The sequence below is a fragment of the Pinus tabuliformis genome, chromosome 2_1 (genome assembly GCF_031772625.1).
Source record: "Pinus tabuliformis cultivar Carrire ecotype Pingquan chromosome 2_1, CPIR1, whole genome shotgun sequence".
Taxonomy (NCBI): domain Eukaryota; kingdom Viridiplantae; phylum Streptophyta; class Pinopsida; order Pinales; family Pinaceae; genus Pinus; species Pinus tabuliformis.
Genome location: NC_142299.1, coordinates 419940057 through 419958654, shown reverse-complemented (window position 1 = coordinate 419958654; position 18598 = coordinate 419940057). Strand labels below are relative to the sequence as shown.

The window sequence follows — 18598 nt, the reverse complement described above, 5'->3', positions numbered from 1 at the left end:
TCTGGGACACCAACAACTGGCCAAAACTTTCTACCTTTCTCTGGCTCATATGTCAAAACAAGATCCTGACATGGGACAATCTTAGGAAGAGAAACTATCATGGGCCCTCAATGTGCCTGATCTACGGACAAGAAGAGGAATCCATAAAGCACCTTATGCACTACTGTCCTATTGCGTGCAAGCTCTAGGAAAAAGTCAGTTTTCGGTGTCAGAAGGAAGGCAGAATACAGGGAGACATCATAGCCACTGTTCGCAACTGGGATCGGAATCCTTATCAAAGCAAGATCTTAAACTCATTATGGAAACTCATTCTGGGCTTCCTCATGTGGACCATTTGGAAGGAGAGAAATCAGAGAATCTTCAAGGATCTATCTGCGCCCCTGGAGAATCTTTGGAAAATTATCTGCCAAAATATTAAGGAAACATTACTTCTTCATACTTGGTCTCAGGAGGACTTTCCCTCTACTCCCCAAGAGCAAAATATTTGGGCCAAATGGAACCTTCAATGGAATCAAGAACCTATTTCCAAAGGACTAATTCCTTCATCGAGTCGTTCTCCTGATAAGTGGATCCCTCCTCCCATGCATATGTTCCAGCTGAATTTTGATGGGGCCTCGAAAGGCAACCCAGGTGACTCGGGCTTCGGAGGAATCTTCAGAAACTATAAGGACTTTCCTCTTCTTACCTTTCTAGGCTCAAGAGGCTAGGACACCAACAATTCGGCGGAACTAGAAGGTCTTTGGCAGGGTCTTCTTCTAGCTCAAAATAACAGATTCTTTCCGCTTATCATAGAAGGCGACTCTCAAATCATCATAAATATGGTCACCAAAATTATACAATGCACCCCCTTAGGTAAAGTTAGCAGTAGCTAGAGAATGGCAAAGCGGCTCGAGCTCATTGAAATCTTGCTCTCTTCTCATAGGGCGATTACTCTTAAGCACATCCGAAGGGAAGGAAACAAGGTGGCTGATTTACTAGCCAACATTGGAGTTGAAAGTGAATTAGAACTTCACACAGGCTCAATATCCAGATTAGCCTCTAAATCTCAACTCAAGGACTATCAAAATCTGGTGAAGAATGAAATGAATCAGGGAGAAGAAGAGCACCGGGATGTGGGTTTTTAGAATACATTAATGAGGATATTTATGAGCGACGGCGCTCGGCCATGCCAGCTGCTAGCTAGTGCTATTTTCCACATCCTTACCTGGCTCATGATGGCTCACATTAGGTGCGAGTAGGTCCGTCTGCAGGATGATATTGATGTTAACATCTGCCGAGACATTGAAGGAGCTGGTTCTAACATGGAGTTCTCGGTCTTTAATCCCATTGCATGCACCCCATCTCAAATTCTCTGCCTGCCTTATGCAGATTTCCTTTGCAGTAGTTCGGTCTTAGGAGTTCAATGTCGGCTCCTAGGTGCTCCTAATTCTGGGCTTGGGACATTTATCTCCCACTCTCTGTCTTGCTCTCGGAGTCTTCCTTAGATTCCTGTAGCACAGACCAGGCATTCTCCAAAAGTTCTATGTGCTTCTGTGCTCTCCCCTTGTCGTTTAACCATGGTCAGGCATCGTATGAGAAGACGTCATGGTGGAAGCCATGGTGGTCATGTGAAGCATTAAGCTTCTCATTCTGTGGATTCACCCCTGTCCAACCCTGCTCGAAAACCCTTCCCGCATAATGATTTTCAATTGACTCACTTTAAATTTTAGAGTAGCTTGAATAAGCCCATCATTATGGCTAATATCATCATAATTTTCTCTGAGGAGGAAGCTCAGATTCAACCTCCGGCGAGTACAGTGGTAGAGCATCCTCAGGGTGGTCTCAAAGTTATGGATAGCCTTGGTTCTGGGCAGACTTCTGCAGATGAAGATAAGGTAGAAAGGCGTGGGGACATGCATGGTGAGGGAGGTATTCCAAGCGCTTCTCAGCCACCTGGTGACTTGCCAAATGAAGTCAAAGTCTCGGTGGCCTTTGCTGGGAGCTCCAGAGGTATCCGTCCTGAGTCGTTTCCTCCAGATGGCAGTGGTGTGGATGATGTGGAACGTGATGGTGTTTTCTGGTATGGCAATGCATGCCTTGTCATCGAGGAGCCACTGGATCAGGATGTCCCCATGTGATGCCACCTGGTTTCCTTCTTGGCTGCTCAGAGTTTTCCTTTGGTCACGGGTCAGGTTCGGTCTCTTCTATTTTTTGATGTTCTGGCTTTGTATCGGCGGTCCAGCAATCTGGTTCTATGTCTTTGTGGCTCGGAATTTCAATATTCTGGTTCTACTCATGGGGTTTGGTAGTATGGTCTTTTGTCTTTTTGGCTCAGAAGCACATCGTTTCCCAGTTAACATGTACAGTTTTGCTATCTATAGGTGTTTGGTTTTCACTGTTTCAAAGGGATTACTCTATCTCTGCACCAGGGCTTTCCGGTAGTTGTCAGGCTTCTATGGATGGTTTGTGTATCACTGTAACTATTTTTTCCCAAGTATGGGACAGCTCTGTTCTCCTGGATGCATTCAATTGCTCTAGTCTGAGGCCTCTGCCTCTTTGTAACCTTATTTTCATTTCCTTTTAATAGAATTAGTCTTTACTTAGAAAAAAACAAATCATGGTCAACCATGATCAACCAAGGTCGAATGTCATATTGTGACAAGTATTGTCTCAATATGAAAAATCCCATTGTCAACCATCGTGAACCATGGTCATTTATTATTGGGTCCCTATAATACTAGTGATTACCCCATTACTATTGTAGTTATACCCCTTATTTATATTTTTGTGCCCCTATTACCCCCATATTGTTATTTCTGTGCCCCATAGAATCCCTCTATTGTTATTTTTGTGGCTTTATATTATTATTGTTAGGTCGGCTGGATTATATTGTGACTCCTTAGACTCCTATATATAGAAAGGAGGTTTTTTCATTTGAATCATCCAAGAATTGTTCATTTATGTAATGTAAAGGAGGTTTCCCCTCGAAGAGGCTGAATTCTAAGGCGTTGATCTATCTTTTCTATCTTTTCTTGAGCTGGTTTCATAACATTTGGTATCAGAGCTTTGGATTCTAGGGTTTCGCTGCTCCAAACAGGTCATCGTGGCATTTTCGCTATAACTTTTTTTTTCTGTGACGTTTCAGAAGTCACAAAAAAAACCCATTTGAGAAGAAATCGTGCTGAACCTTGGGTCCGAATTTCAGAGTTTTCGCGCGATATTTTCGGAGATATGATCTGAGGAAGTTGGTCTTTTTGCAGACTCCTGAATTACATTCAAAACAGGTGACCTGGGGAAAATCGTCATAACTTTCTCTCTGGGAATCAGATTGAAATTTTGTAAGAAGGTACAGAAAGAGGACGGACTGTAGTTTCTTGTATGTATTTTTCAGAACCAAAGGTCGAAAAGTGACTGTGGCACTTCATACAAGTTCGCTCTACTGAAAGTCTATAATCAGGTCACTTGGGAGATTTGCATAACTCTTTCTTGGAGAATCCAATTTGGATCAGACTGGTGGCATTGGAAAGAGGACACAGAGAGCTACTACAGGTCACAAATTCAGAACTAGATGATTGGAAAGTACAGAGATACATCAGAGGCAATATCGAGCTCCTACAAAGTGAAAAAAGGTGTGTAGATTTTTTTAAATTTTTGCTTAAGCTTGGTTTGAAAATTTATTTGGAAGGAATTCAAAGGGCATAGTAGAGCATTATTATCGGTAACTGATGCCCCGAGGAAAGAAAATGCAAACACCTAGTAAGGAACCTGAAAGCTCTAGCATGACTCATGAAGAAGAGGAAGAAATGCTACATGATATATCAAAATTACAAGAACAAGTGCAACAAATGTCACGCTCACAAAAGTTAACAGATGCTAAGATAAATGGCATGGAAGCTAAGATAAATGGCGTGGAAGCTAGGATGAATGGCATGGAAGATAAGATGGAAAATTTGAAGATAGATTTGAACACAAATTTAAAGACATGCATGGCAGATTTGAAGACAGATTTGACAAGTTTTCTACAAGAAATACTTACTAATGGTGAAAAGGTAGTAAAGGAAACTCATGATGAGAACAAAAGAAATGTTAATCATGATTCCATAGATCTAATGTTGGATCGAAGAATCACCATATTCCAAAAATCGATATGAGGAAGTTTGATGGCAAGGATCCCGCCACATGGATATTACAGATGGAGCAATTCTTCGATCTCAATAATGTGCAAAACACACAAAAGGTACGTATGGCAACTTTATATTTGGAACCAAATCAGTTTGTATGGTATCAATGGCTTTGTTCTCGTAAACAATTTATCACTTGGGCAATTTTTACGGAAGAATTGATAGCACATTATGAGGATACAAAAAGCAACACTTTTTTTAGCCAATTGATAAGTCTCAAACAAAAGGGTTCAATAATGGAGCACATTGAGGAGTTCCAAAAATTGAACATAAGGGTAAAAGATATTCCAGAGGAGCATAGGATTGATGTGTTCATAGGGTCTTTAAAGGATAATATCCAACATGATGTTCGCCTTTGGGAACCTGATTCATTAGAGAAGGCATTCAGGTTAGCAAGAAAAATGGAAAGCAAAATTATGGCAACTAGGAAGCATACCACTCACAACTATAAAGACGGAAGTGTTGTTGCCCCTAGTCTTCCACAACCTACAAGGTTGACACCACAACAATTGGAAGAAAAAAGAGCAAAAGGGCTTTGTTACAATTGTGATAGCAAATACACAAAAGGTCATAAGTGTGCTGAGAAGAAATTATTCTACATAGATTGTGAAGAGGAAGAAGAAAAGGAGCAAGAAAGGTCAAAAGAAGAGGATATATTCCAGGAACAAAGCCTAGATGAAGAACAAATAAATCCGACCATATCTTGTAATGCATTGGCGGGAATTACCACTCCTCAAACCATCAAGATAGAAGGACAAATCAAGAAGAAAAAGGTAATAGTGTTGATTGATTCAGGAAGCACCCACAATTTTATTCATTGTAGGGTAGCAAAAGAATTGAATTGCTTCCTATATCCAGCACCAGAGTGTCAAGTGATGATTGCAAATGGAGGAACAATAAATTGCTCTGGAAAGTGCCATAATATCAAGCTATCCATGGGAGAATATGTATTGACTAGCCCAATGCTTTCCATTCCAATGGGAGGTGCTGATGTTGTACTAGGAGTCCAATGGCTACAATCCTTGGGTACAATAGCTTTTAATTTTCAAGAACTTTTCATCAAATTTTCTACGGAAGGAAAGGAAGTTGAATTAAGGGGTATTGCAGGGAAACCAGGAAAGATAATCAGCTCTAATGGCATGACAAAGCTTCTAAAAAAGGAGCAAAGAGGTGTAATTGCACAATTATGTTCGCTAGATGTTTCCACATTGGAATCATCTATTTCTCCAGATCTCCAAAAAGTCCTGGACAATCATTCCAAGGTATTTGAGACTCCCAAAGGTCTCCCACCTATGCGTGATCATGATCATGCTATTCATCTGATTCCAGGAAGTGTTCCTCCAAACATCAGGCCGTACAGATATCCCTATGTCCAAAAAAGTGAAATTGAACGTATGGTTGCAGAAATGCTAGAGGCTGGTATAATTCAACCGAGTCAAAGTTCTTTCTCAGCTCCAGTAGTATTGGTGCACAAGAAGGATGGATCATGGCGCATGTGTCCGGATTATAGGGAGCTCAACAAGCTCACTATTAAAGATAAGTTCCCCATTCCTGTCATTGATGAATTACTGGATGAATTGCATGGATCAATTTACTTCACCAAGTTGGATCTTCGTTCGGGATATCATCAAATCAGAATGAAGATTGAAGACATTCCGAAAACGGCATTTAGAACTCATGAGGGTCATTATGAATTTTTGGTCATGCCTTTTGGCCTTACCAATGCACCTTCAACATTTCAAGGTTTGATGAATTCAATTTTCAAACCATTCCTTAGAAAATTTGTGTTAGTATTTTTTGATGATATACTAATCTACAGCAAGTCTTGGAAGGATCATGTTGAACATGTTGACAGGGTGCTACAACTATTGGAGGAGAAACAATTATATGCAAAAAGATCCAAATGTTTCTTTGGAGTCCAGGAGGTGGAATATTTGGGTCATATTGTATCTCATGAAGGAGTTAAGGTAGACCCTAGCAAAATTAAAGCCATTAAGGAATGGAAAATCCCCACATCCATAAAGCATCTGCGAGGATTTCTTGGGTTGACAGGGTATTATCGCAAGTTTGTTAAGAATTATGGGAGAATAGCAGCACCTCTAACAACATTATTGAAGAAAGATTCATTTTCATGGACTCCGGAAGCAACAAAGGCCTTTGAACATCTTAAAGAGGCAATGTGCCAAGCACCGGTCTTAGCTACACCGGACTTCACAAAAACCTTTATTGTGGAATGTGATGCTTCAGGAAATGGAATTGGTGCTGTTCTAATGCAAGATGAAAGACCCATTGCTTTTGAAAGTCGTCCAATCAAGGGAAAGTTTTTAAGCAAAGCTATTTATGAGAAGGAAATGTTGGCAATACTCCATGCACTTAAGAAATGGCGACCCTACCTAATGGGAAGACACTTCAAGGTAAAAACGGATCATGATAGCCTTAAATACTTTTTAGAACAAAGATTATCCTCTGAAGAGCAACAAAAGTGGGTCACAAAGATGTTGGGTTATGACTTTGAAATCATCTACAAAAAAGGGAAGCAAAATGTGGTGGCAGATGCACTCTCAAGAAAGGATGAGGATGTGGAAGCATTGTTGTGTGCCATTTCTATTATCCAACCAGATTGGATAAACGAAGCAAGGGAGGAATGGAAGAATGACGAAGAAGTGTGGGCACTTATTCGAAAGCTACAACAAGATTCCAGTACTTCTGATACATTTAGCTGGCAAAATGATTCGTTATGGTACAAAGATCGCTTATACCTCTGTAAGAATTCCCAGCTAAAACAAAAGATTCTTATGGAATTGCACACTTCTCCCTTAGGAGGGCACTCAGGATTTTTAAAAACTTACCACAGGGTTAAGAAGGAATTTTTTTGGGATGGCCTTAAATCAGATATTCAAAAGTTTGTGGCGGAATGTTTGGTTTGCCAACAAAATAAAGTTGAAACAATTAAGACACCGGGTCTATTACAACCTTTATCCATTCCAAGCCAACGTTGGGAGGAGGTTTCAATGGATTTTATCACAGGTTTACCCAAGTCTGAGGGAAAGAGTGTCATCATGGTGGTAGTTGACAGACTTACCAAGTATGCACACTTTTGTGCATTATCACATCCATTTAAAGCCAGTACAGTTTCTACTGCATTTATGGAAACAATTCAAAAGCTACATGGAAACCCAAAGATTATTGTAAGTGACAGAGATCCCATTTTCACTGGAAATTTTTGGACAGAATTATTTTCTTGTCTTGGTACTCAGTTAGCTCATAGCTCATCTTATCATCCTCAATCTGATGGGCAAACTGAGATAGTAAACAAATGTTTGGAAGGATATCTTCGTTGCTTTGTATCTGATAAACAGACACAATGGGTCAAATGGTTGCCTCTGGCTGAATGGTGGTATAACACTTCCTTCCATACAGCAACAAAAATGACCCCATTTATGGCACTTTATGGGTATCAACCACCATCCATCACATCATATTTAAGAGAAAATTCTAAGGTTCAGGCAGTGGAACATCACATCGAACATCAACAACAAGTCCTCCAACTCTTAAAGGATAACCTCGTGTTGGCACAAAATAGAATGAAACAACAGGCAGATCAACATCGCAGTGAAAGAAGTTTTGATGTAGGTGATTGGGTATTCCTACGGCTACAACCATATAAGCAAATGTCCCTAAAGCAAGCTAAGAAGGATAATAAATTATCACCAAAGTATTATGGTCCGTACAAGGTGTTGCAAAAGATTGGTACTATGGCATACAAATTGGAGCTTCCTGCAGCTTCTCGATTGCACCCAGTTTTCCATGTTTCATGTTTAAAGAAGGTTATAGGCGACAAGCTCCCAATTCAAACAATATTGCCAGAACTTGACGAGGAAGGAAAAATTATATTGGAACCGGAAGCAGTCACAGAAACAAGAACTCGACAGCTACGAAATCGATCAATTTCAGAGTATCTTATCAAGTGGAAGAACTTATCCGCTGAAGATTCCACATGGGAGGATGAGAATTTTATGCAGAAGTATCCAGAACTACTCAAGCGTTGAGGACAACACTTTTTTGAAGGAGAGGGGCATGTTGGGTCCCTATAATACTAGTGATTACCCCATTACTATTGTAGTTATACCCCTTATTTATATTGTTGTGCCCCTATTACCCCCATATTGTTATTCCTGTGCCCCATAGAATCCCTCTATTGTTATTTTTGTGGCTTTATATTATTATTGTTAGGTCGGCTGGATTATATTGTGACTCCTTAGACTCCTATATATAGAAAGGAGGTTTTGTCATTTGAATCATCCAAGAATTGTTCATTTATGTACTGTAAAGGAGGCTGCCCCCTCGAAGGGGCTGAATTCTAAGGCGTTAATCTATCTTTTCTATCTTTTCTTGAGCTGGTTTCATAAAATTTATGGTCAACCATTGTCCAACATCACATTGTAACAAAGATGGTCTCAATATGAAAATCAACCATGGCCAAATGTCACATTGTGACAAGTTTTGTCTCAATATGAAAATAAACCATTGTCAACCATGGTCAATCATTACCAACCATGTTCCAATGTCACATTGTAACAAAGATTGTCTCAATATGAAAATCAAATATGGTCAACCATGGTCAATCATGGTCAATAATCATTAATAGCCATGGTCACATTATGATAAAGATTGTCTCATGGTCCAGCATCCCATTGTCACAACCATTGTAATCAATGGTCAACCATTGTCCAACGTCACATTGTGACAAAGACTATCAATTTTAAAATCAACCATGGTCCACCAAGGTCAATCATGGTCAACCATGCTCAACTATCGTCCAACGTCACATTGTGACAAAGATTCTCTCAATATGAAAATCAATCATGGTCGACCATGGTCAAACGTTGCATTGTGACAAATATTGTCTCAATATGAAAATCAACCATGGACAACCAATCTTGTTTTAGGGTTTATAATATTTATCTTAGGGTTTATATACCTTGGGTTTACATTATTAATCCTCTCAGTTTTTGGGTTTTTAGTATTAATCCCTTTTTTTTTTATTACCTTGGTTTTATAATATCAATCCCTTGGGTTGATTAATCTAAGGGTTCATATTCCTAAGGTGTAATATTATTGATAGGGTTTATAATATTAATCCTAGGGTTTAATATAAATCCATTGGGTTTATAATCCATTGCATTTATAATGCAAATTCCTTGGGTCCTACGGTATAATATTAATCCTAGGGTGTTACAATATTAATCCATTGGGTTTGTTAATTTTATGGTTTATACTCCTCTGGTTTAATATTCATCCCAGGGTTTAATGTTATTCCCTTGAGTTTATAATCCCCTCAGTTTTTAATATTAATCCAATAGGTTTATTAATCCATTGAGTTTATAACATTAATCGTAAGGTTCATAATATGAATATAGAGGTTTAATGTTTATTTTTGGGTTTATAATATTTATCTTAGGGTCTATGTCCTTTGGTTTTATAATATTAATCTCTTGTGTTTAATATTGGCCCCTTGGGTTTATAATCCCTTGGTTTTTTAGTATTAATCCCTTGGGTTTATAATATTAATCATACGTATTATAAAATGTTAATAATATTAGACATATGGTTTATATTCCTAGGGTTTAATGTTAATCTCAGGGAATAATCTTATTCCCTTAGGTTTATAATATTAATCCTAAGTTTTATAATATTAATCATATAGTTTATATTCTTAGGGTTTAATGTTAATCCTAGGGTCTAATGTTATTCCCTTGGGTTTATAATCCCTCGTATTTTTAATATTAATCCAATGATTTTATTAATCTCTTGGGTTTATGATATTAATATTAGGGTTTAATATTAATCCTATGGTTTATGATATTAATATTAGGGTTTAATATTAATCCATTAAGTTTATAATCATTTGGGTTTATAGTATTAATCCTTTGGGTTTATTAATCATAGGTTTTATGTTACTAGGATTTAATATTAATCCTAGCGTTTAATGTTATTCCTATGGGTTTAAAATCCCTTAGGTTTATTAATCGCATATGTTTATAATGTTAGCCCTAACGTTTATAATATTAATCTCAGAGTTTAATATTTATTTTAGGGTTTATATCCCTTCATTTTATAATATTAATTCCATGTGTTTAATATTACTACCATGGGTTTATGATCCCTTGTTTTATGAGTCCCTTGTGCTTATGATATCAATCCCTTTGGTTTATTAATCTAAGGGTTCATATTCCTAGGGTATAATATTATTCACAAGATTTATAATAGTAATCCTAGGGTCTAATTTAAATCTCTTGGGTTTATAATCCATTGGGTTTATAATACAAATTCCTTGGGTTTATTAATCCCTTGGTTTAGAATATTATGTTAATTATGTTATAGTTTGAAATATAACTATTAATATAATATTATATAAAAACATAGTATTATATTAATATATAGTATAATATTAATATAATAATGATATTATTATTTATATCATTACTAACAATTACATATATTAATTTTTTAATAGCCATCTTTACATTATACACCTAATAATTATTAACGTGGTTGATTTAAGTATATCGACATATATCAACCACATCTACTAATGTGGTTCTAAGTGTACTTTATATATGCCTATTGACGTATATCAACCACATTAGTAAATGTGGTTGTTTTGGGTTTAATATTATTTCCTTTTGTTCATAATCCCTTGGGGTTTTAGTATTAATCGCTTGGCTTTATGCTTCCCTTGGGTTCATAATATTAATCCCTTGGGTTTATTATTAACTTGGGTTTATAATATGAATCATGGTCAACCATGGTCAACCATGGTCAACCGTGGTCAATCATGTTCGGATCTCGTATTATGACAAAAATTGCCTCCTTATAAAAATCATGGCCATACATGGTTGATGATGGTCAAACATGTTTTATAGAATCAAACATGGTCAATCGTGGTCAAACAATTTTGATCATTGCGTTGTGACAAAAATTGTCTCAATATGAAAATCAACCATGATCAACCATGGCCCAATGTCGCATTATGACAAATATTGTCTCGATATGAAAATTAACCATGGTCAACCATGGTACAACATTGCGTTGTGATAAGGATTGTCTCAATATGAAAATAAAACATGATCAACCGTGGTCCAATGTCGCATTGTGACAAATATTGTTTCGATATGAAAATTAACCATGGTCAACCATGGTCCAACATGGCATTGTGATAAGGATTGTCTCAATATGAAAATAAACCATGATCAACCATGGTCCAATGTCGCATTGTGACAAATATTGTCTCGATATAAAAATTAACCATGGTCCAACATGGCATTGTGATAAGGATTGTCTCAATATGAAAATCAACCATGGTCCAACGTGACATCATGATAAGGATTGTCTCAACATGAAAATAAACCATGGTCAATCATATTTATTTTAGTGTTTATAATATCTATGTTAGGGTTTATATACATTGGGTTTATAATATTAGTGCCTTGGGTTTAATCTTATTCCCTTGGGATTTTAGTATTAATCCCTTGGGTTTGTTATTCCCTTGGGTTTATAATATCAATCCATTGGGTTTATAAATATTAATCATGGTAAACCATGGTCAATCATAGCCAACCATGTTCAACCATGGTCAAACCATATGGATATGGAAATCAACCATGGTCAACCATTTTCCAACATTGTGTTCTAGCAAATATTGTCTTGATATGAAAACCAATCATGGTCAACCATGGTTAACAATGGTCAAATGTTTCATTGTGACAAGGATTGTCTCTATATGGAAATCAACCCTTTGGATTTTAGTATTAATCCCTTGGGTTTTTTTTCCTTTGGGTTTATAATATAAATCACTTGGGTTTAGTATTCCCTGCTCAACCATGGTTTATTATGATGTCAACCATGATCAACCATGGCCCAACATCGAATTATGATAAGGATTGTCTCAATATGAAAATCAATGATGGTCAATCATGTTTATTTTAGTGTCTATAATATTTATCTTAGACACTAAAATAATATTTATTTTTAATAAAATAAGTAATTATTTATTTACATTTTGTAAAAAATGAGTAATAAATTATTATTATTATTATTGTTATTTTTATTATACATTTATCAATTGTTTCTGTAATAGATAGAAATGAAGTCTTATGAGTATATAAACTACATTTACTAAAATAATTATTGTTATTAAGATTACTATTGTTAATTAGCATTACTAATATTATTATGTGTTAATATTATTATTATAATAATAATATAATCATAATTAAATTATTATTATTATTATTATTATTATTATTATTATTATTATTCTCTGTAAAGACTAGTTCTATTAAAGGGAAATAAGAATAATATTACAAGGAGGTCGAAGCCTCAGTCTAGAGCATCTGAGTGCCTTCAGCTCATCAAAACTGTCCCATGATTGGGAGGACCAGTTACAGTTATGCAGAAAACCATACATAGGAACCTGAATACAACGAGAAAACCAAAAAGAGGATTTGGGATAACCCCCTATGAGGCTGTCGAGACCAACAACAAAAGACAGAGATGTTGTCCATTTCAGCCATAGATTCACAGACTAACAAACCACAAAGACAAAGAACCAGACTACCGAGCCACCGAGACAAAACCAGAACCACAAAACCAAAAACCATCTGAACTTAACAAAGTGAGCCATAAGATAACTCTGGGAGGACACGAAAGGGTCCAGGTGGCATCACATGACCACGTCCTGGTCCGGTTGCTCCTCAACGATAGGGCATGCATTGCCATACCAGATTTCTCCATCCCTTGCCACTTCACCAGCCCCACTGCCGCTAGGAGGATCCGACGTTGGACGGGTGCCGCTAGAACTGCCTGCAATGGCCATCGAGACAGAGGCCCCAAGAGAGCTACCACCTGGTGGCCGAGTGTCGCCAGGAGCACCACCCTCGACATGCTGTTCGCCACGCCTGTCCACCTTGCCTTCTTCGACCAAATTCTGCTCAATGCCATGGCTGCCCGCATTTCTGTGACCGCCCTGAGAGTGCTCAGCCGAAGTGCATGCTGGAGCTTGAGGCGGAGCCTCTTCTTCAGAGAAAATGATGGTAATATTGGCCATGATAATGGGCCTGTTCAGGCTGCTCTGAAACTTAAAATGAGTCGTCTGGAAAGCATTGTGCGGGAAAGGTCTGCGGGAAGGGCTAGGAGGAGGTGAATTCACTTGAGATGAAGGCAGAGTAGCAGGGGGTAGAGGCTGATCAACAGAGTGGGCAGTCTGAGGATGCGCGCGACCACCACAGCTCCCTCCATGTCGGCTTCTCATGCGATGACGGACCATGGCTAAGCGGCGAAGGGGGAGCTCAGTAGAACAGGTATCTTTGGAGGGGAGACGAGATAGCACAAAGGGATTCCAAGCAAGGTTCAGAGAGCAGGACTGAGATTGGGAAAAGGGAAGCCCAATTCCAACATCAAGAGCCACCAGGAGCCACCCGCTAATGGCTGAAACCATTCTGCTGCAGAGATTTTCTGCATGGAGCAGGCAAAGGCGAGAGGACGGGGAGCAAACAATGGAATGGAAGGCCGAATGTGCCATGAAGAAAATAGCAACAGCCTTGTCTCAGCCGGTGTGAGCATTTAAGTCGATTTGTAGGCAGACCTGCTTTCGCCTTATGTGAGCCAGCATGAGCCAAGTTTGAGCTTGGAGAATTGCGCTATCCAGCAGCTGGCAGGGCCGAGCGCCAACACCATTAATTAACTCCATTAATGAAAACTTAATTCACCCGCATCTGGGTGCTCCTCTCCTTCCTGTTTCATTTCATTCTTCACAATATTTTGGAAATCCGTGAGTTGGATTTCAGAGGCCAGTCTGGAAATTGATCATGTGTGAAGATCCATTCCACATTCAACTCTAATATTAGCTAGTAAGTCAGCCACTTTATTTCCTTCCCGGCGGATGTGCTTGAGAGTGATTGCCCTGTGATGGGAGAGCCAGAATTCAATGAGCTCAAGCCTCTTCGCCATTCTCCAACTGTTGCTCACTTTACTTGAGGGAGTGCCTTGCATAATTTTGGAGACCATATTTATGATGATCTGAGAATCGCCTTCTATGATAAGCGGAAAGAATCCCTTATTTTGAGCTAGAATAAGACCTTGCCAAAGACCTTCTAGTTCAGCCAAGTTATTGGTATCCCATCCTTTTGATCCTAAAAAGGTTAGAAGAGGAGCACCCTTATAGACTTTGAATATCCCTCCAAACCCAGAGTTACCTGGATTACCTTTCGAGGCCCCATCGAAGTTTAGCTGGAACATATGCTTGGGAGGAGGGAGCCACTTTGCAGGTGAATGGCCCATCGGAGGAGTTGTTCCTTTGGAAATATGTTCTTGATTCCACTGAAGGTTCCAATTAGCCCATATATTTTGTTCTTGGGGAAGAGAAGGAAGGTCCTCCTGATACCAGGTATGGAGAGATATGGTTTCCTTGATATTTTGGCAGATAATTTTCCAAAGATTCTCCATAGGCGCAGAATGATCCTTGAAAATTCTTCGATTTCTCTCCTTCCAAATGGTCCACATGAGGAAGCCCGGAATGAGCTTCCATAAGAAGTTTAAAATCTTGCTTTGATAAGGTTTCTGATCCCAATTTTGAACTGTAGCTATGATGTCTCCATGTATTCTTCCTTCCTTTTGGCATCGAAAACTGACTTTTTCCCAGAGCTTGCACGCAATAGGACAAGAGTGCATAAGATGCTTTATGGATTCCTCTTCTTGTCTGCAGTTAGGGCACATTGAGGGCCCGTGATAGTTCCTCTTCCTGAGATTGTCCCATGTAAGGATCTTGTTTTGACATAAGAGCCAGAGAAAGGTTGAGATTTTCGGCCAGTTGGTAGGGTCCCAGACTTTGCTCCAGAGAGGGTCTTTGACCATATGTTCCTTGATAATGATATTATAAGCCTCCCTAGTAGTAAAGGTGCCTTTTTCTTCATATCCCCATCTAAGGATATCCCTTTCGTCTGAGAGCTGTATTTTCCTTTTCATTAATTCTGTGTCAAGAGTTTGTTGAGCTTGTTCTGTTCCATGTCTTAAAATTTGATCTGCTTTAATCCATTGCCTATAACCTTGTGTAGGAGAGGGATTCCAAAAATTTTAACCTTGTCATAGGTCTGCAAATCCTGCTCCGGAAGTTGCAGATGAGAAATTAGGTCCTTTAACTTGGGCAGCTACTACCAAGAATCTTCCCAGAACCTTGCTGTGTTGTCGTCCTTAACTTCCCAGAAACTATGCTGCTGAATTAGGCTTCTATGTTGCTTGGCCGAATTCCAGATTAGGGAACCCATGCTAACTTCTGACATTCGTATTAGTTCTTCTGTTGGGCGATTGCTTGCATATTTTGCTGTCCATAGAGTAGCCCAGGGGGTGAATGGCATAGTAAGCCATTTCCACCAGATTCGAGCCCCCATGACCTCGTTGCTATGAGAGGGATCCCTCAATCCAGTGCCACTGGCACCCTTTGGAAGGCATAATGTGTCCCATTTTACTAGAGCCCATTTGCGTTTTTGACCTAAGCTGCCCCATAAGAAGGATCTTTGGAGATGCTTGATTTCATTGAGAACCCATTTGGGAGCCGCAAGGATAGAGAAAAGGTAGAGCAGCATGGAATGAAGAACAAATTTTATGAGGACTAACCGACTCGCCATATTGAGGGCTCTGTGAGTCCATAAGGGAAGGCGGGCCTCCAGTTTTTCTAAGAGGATATTCCAAGAAGAATGCTTCAAGGCCGAGGTAGTCAAAGGAGCTCCTAAATATTTGGAAGGGAGGACAGCAATGGAAAAACCAAGAATGCGGGCTATAGCTGCTTGGGTATTAACAGGAGTATGGAAAAAGAAAATTTGGGATTTGGATTTATTGACATTGGCTCCTGAGGCATCCAAGAAATCCGTCAGTAATGATTTGAGCTGATGAGCTTCCTGGACGGATGGATGACCAAAAAGCATGTTGTCATCAACAAATTGCTGGTGAGTAAAGGCTGAGGAGTTATGAAAAGACAAGCCTCTAAGGAGTTGTGATTGCTGAGCGTTTTAATGCTTCAGCCCAACCCTTCTGCCATAATAACGAAAAGAAAGGGGGAGAGAGGGTCTCCCTATCTAATTCCCTGAGAAGGATGAAAGGGAGAGGAGGGAATACCATTGATCAGAACAGAAAAGAAGGAGGAGGATAAAAGACTCATAACCCACCTTACCCAAGGAGGAGAAAAACCAAAAGCAATTAGAGTTTTTTTAATGTACATCGAGCTTAAGCTATCAAATGCCTTTGAAAGATCTATTTTAAGGAGCATACCTGGCTTCTTGGATTGCTTCAAGGAATGGATTATTTCATGAGTTAGGATGATGCCATCCGTAATCTGCCGACCTTCGACATATCCAGATTGCTCAGGCGAAATGATGAGAGGAAGCAGCAGTTTGAGTCTGGAGGCGATGACTTTGGAGACAATCTTGTAGATTATGTTGCACAGAGCAATAGGCCTATATTTGTCAGGAGTGCTGGGCTGAGCTTCCTTGGGAATAAGGGCAATGAATGTGGCATTCAATCCAGGAAACATCCATCTTAAGGTTCTTGATTCCTCAACAACCTGCCAAACTTCCATTTTGATCAATTCCTAGAAATTGTGGAAAACGTTGGAGGTAAATCCATCCGGGCCAGGCGCCTTCCCAGCTTTCAGTTCATGAACTGCCGCTTCAACCTCCTACAAGTCTACCGGTCTGAGAAGAAGTTGGTTATTCTACTCTGAAATAATTTTAGGAATATTCCTTGTAATTTTTTCTATGGCGAGCGATCTATCTATGTGTGGCTTGTGATGCGCTTGCTTGAAATAGTTTAGAAGTTCGCTTTCAATTTCTTCATGTGTTTCCACCTTGGTCCCCTGCTCATTTTGAATGTGAGTTATGTTGTTATTCATTCTACGTTGGATGGTGGTGCTATGACAATTTTTTGTGTTTTTTTCTCCATCATTAAGCCATCTTATTCTCGATTTTTGCCTCCATAGCGTTTCTTCCTGTTTTTCCCTCTCTAAGATTTGCGACTCAAGAATTTTTTCCTGTTCTGACAGGTCGTTTGATCGGCCTTCAATTATAATCCTCTGTTGTAGTTGTTCCATATCTTGATCGAGGGCACGTTGAGCCTAGAAAATATTGCCAAAAGAAGTATGATTCCATCGTTTAATCTTGCGCTTGAGATGCTTAAGCTTCTGCTGAAATTGAAACATCTTTGTACCATTTGGAGGAGAGAAATTGTTCCATTCTGTGTTGATTAAGTTCTTGAAATCTGGATGAGACATCCAGAAAGCCTCAAAGCGAAATGGTCTTCAGATAGTGTTACTTGGACGATTCCATTGAAGGGAGATTGGCCAGTGATCTGATCCCGAGATCGGCAAGATGGAGGCAGCAAAATCTCCGCCTATATGAATTGCGTTGTCTGATAGTAAGAATCTATCCAGATGAGAGGCAATCTGATGCAACCCTGCTCTTTTGTTATTCCAGGTAAAAATTCCATTATTGAAAGGCATTTCAATAAGCCAGTTGTTCTGAATAAAATCTTTTAGGTGGTTCCCTTCCTTATTCCCTTTGTTCCTGCCTCCCCTTTTTTCTTCCAGCCTGGTGATCATGTTGAAATTGCCCCCAGAAATCCACAGTGGGTGCAGCCTATCAGTGTTGATTGCTGAGAGGGTGTTCAGGATTTCTATCTTGTGCATAGCCTCCTGGGGGAAATACACATTGGTTAGATGCCCGTGTATGTTGGTCCCTATGATGTGAAAAATTGCTTGGATGAAATTCTTATTAGCATGGATGTTGTTGAGCATAATAGTACGAGCGTCCCATATGATTGCTAAGCCTCCAGATGCCCCATCGACATCCACTGCAACGGTGAGACCTCCTGGCCAGGCTTTTGCTGCAATTCTTTCCAAAGAGATTGAATTGCATTTGGTTTCTTGCAAGAATAGGATTTGTGGTTTTTCTTGCATTATCATTTTTTTGAGTAGTCTACCTTTCCCTAGGCCATTGAGCCCTCTGATATTCCATGATATTAACTTCATTGGGAAGTGTTGTGGAGGGAGTTATAGTACTTTGTTAGCTTGGAGTACCTGCCTGACTCCACTAACATTTCTCCTATTCTGATTGTTCGTTGGAGATCTGTTTTCCTTCCACGTTTTTTGTTATCTTTGGTAATGAATCTCCCATCCCAGAGGCTGCCAGTCTGAATACCTAGAGATTTTTGCCTTTGTGCCCGTGATAGGATCTCCTCCAGATTCTCTAGTTGTCAATCTAGAATTTTTTAAAAAAAATTTGTTTTACATGCCTACTCTAGGCCCAAAATGTCTAGTTCCCCAATATCTATGCTTTCTGGTTCCTTCTCCATGTGCTGAGATTCATTTAATTCTTCGGTTGTTTCTGCTG

At 39.2% G+C, this 18598-nt stretch overlaps 1 protein-coding gene across 1 annotated transcript; it reads right to left on the bottom strand.

The window, feature by feature from the left end:
• Nucleotides 1–17508: 17508 nt before the first annotated feature.
• LOC149200688 (uncharacterized) lies at nt 17509–18165 on the bottom strand. Its single transcript, XM_089401031.1, has one exon. The coding sequence runs from the start codon at nt 18163–18165 to the stop codon at nt 17509–17511; it is 657 nt and encodes a 218-aa protein (XP_089257157.1).
• Between the last annotated feature and the right edge of the window lie 433 nt (nt 18166–18598).

Excerpts from the sequence above, each read along its gene's own strand:
- LOC149200688 (XM_089401031.1), bottom strand. The coding sequence starts at position 18,165 with ATGCAAGAAAAACCACAAATCCTATTCTTGCAAGAAACCAAATGCAAT.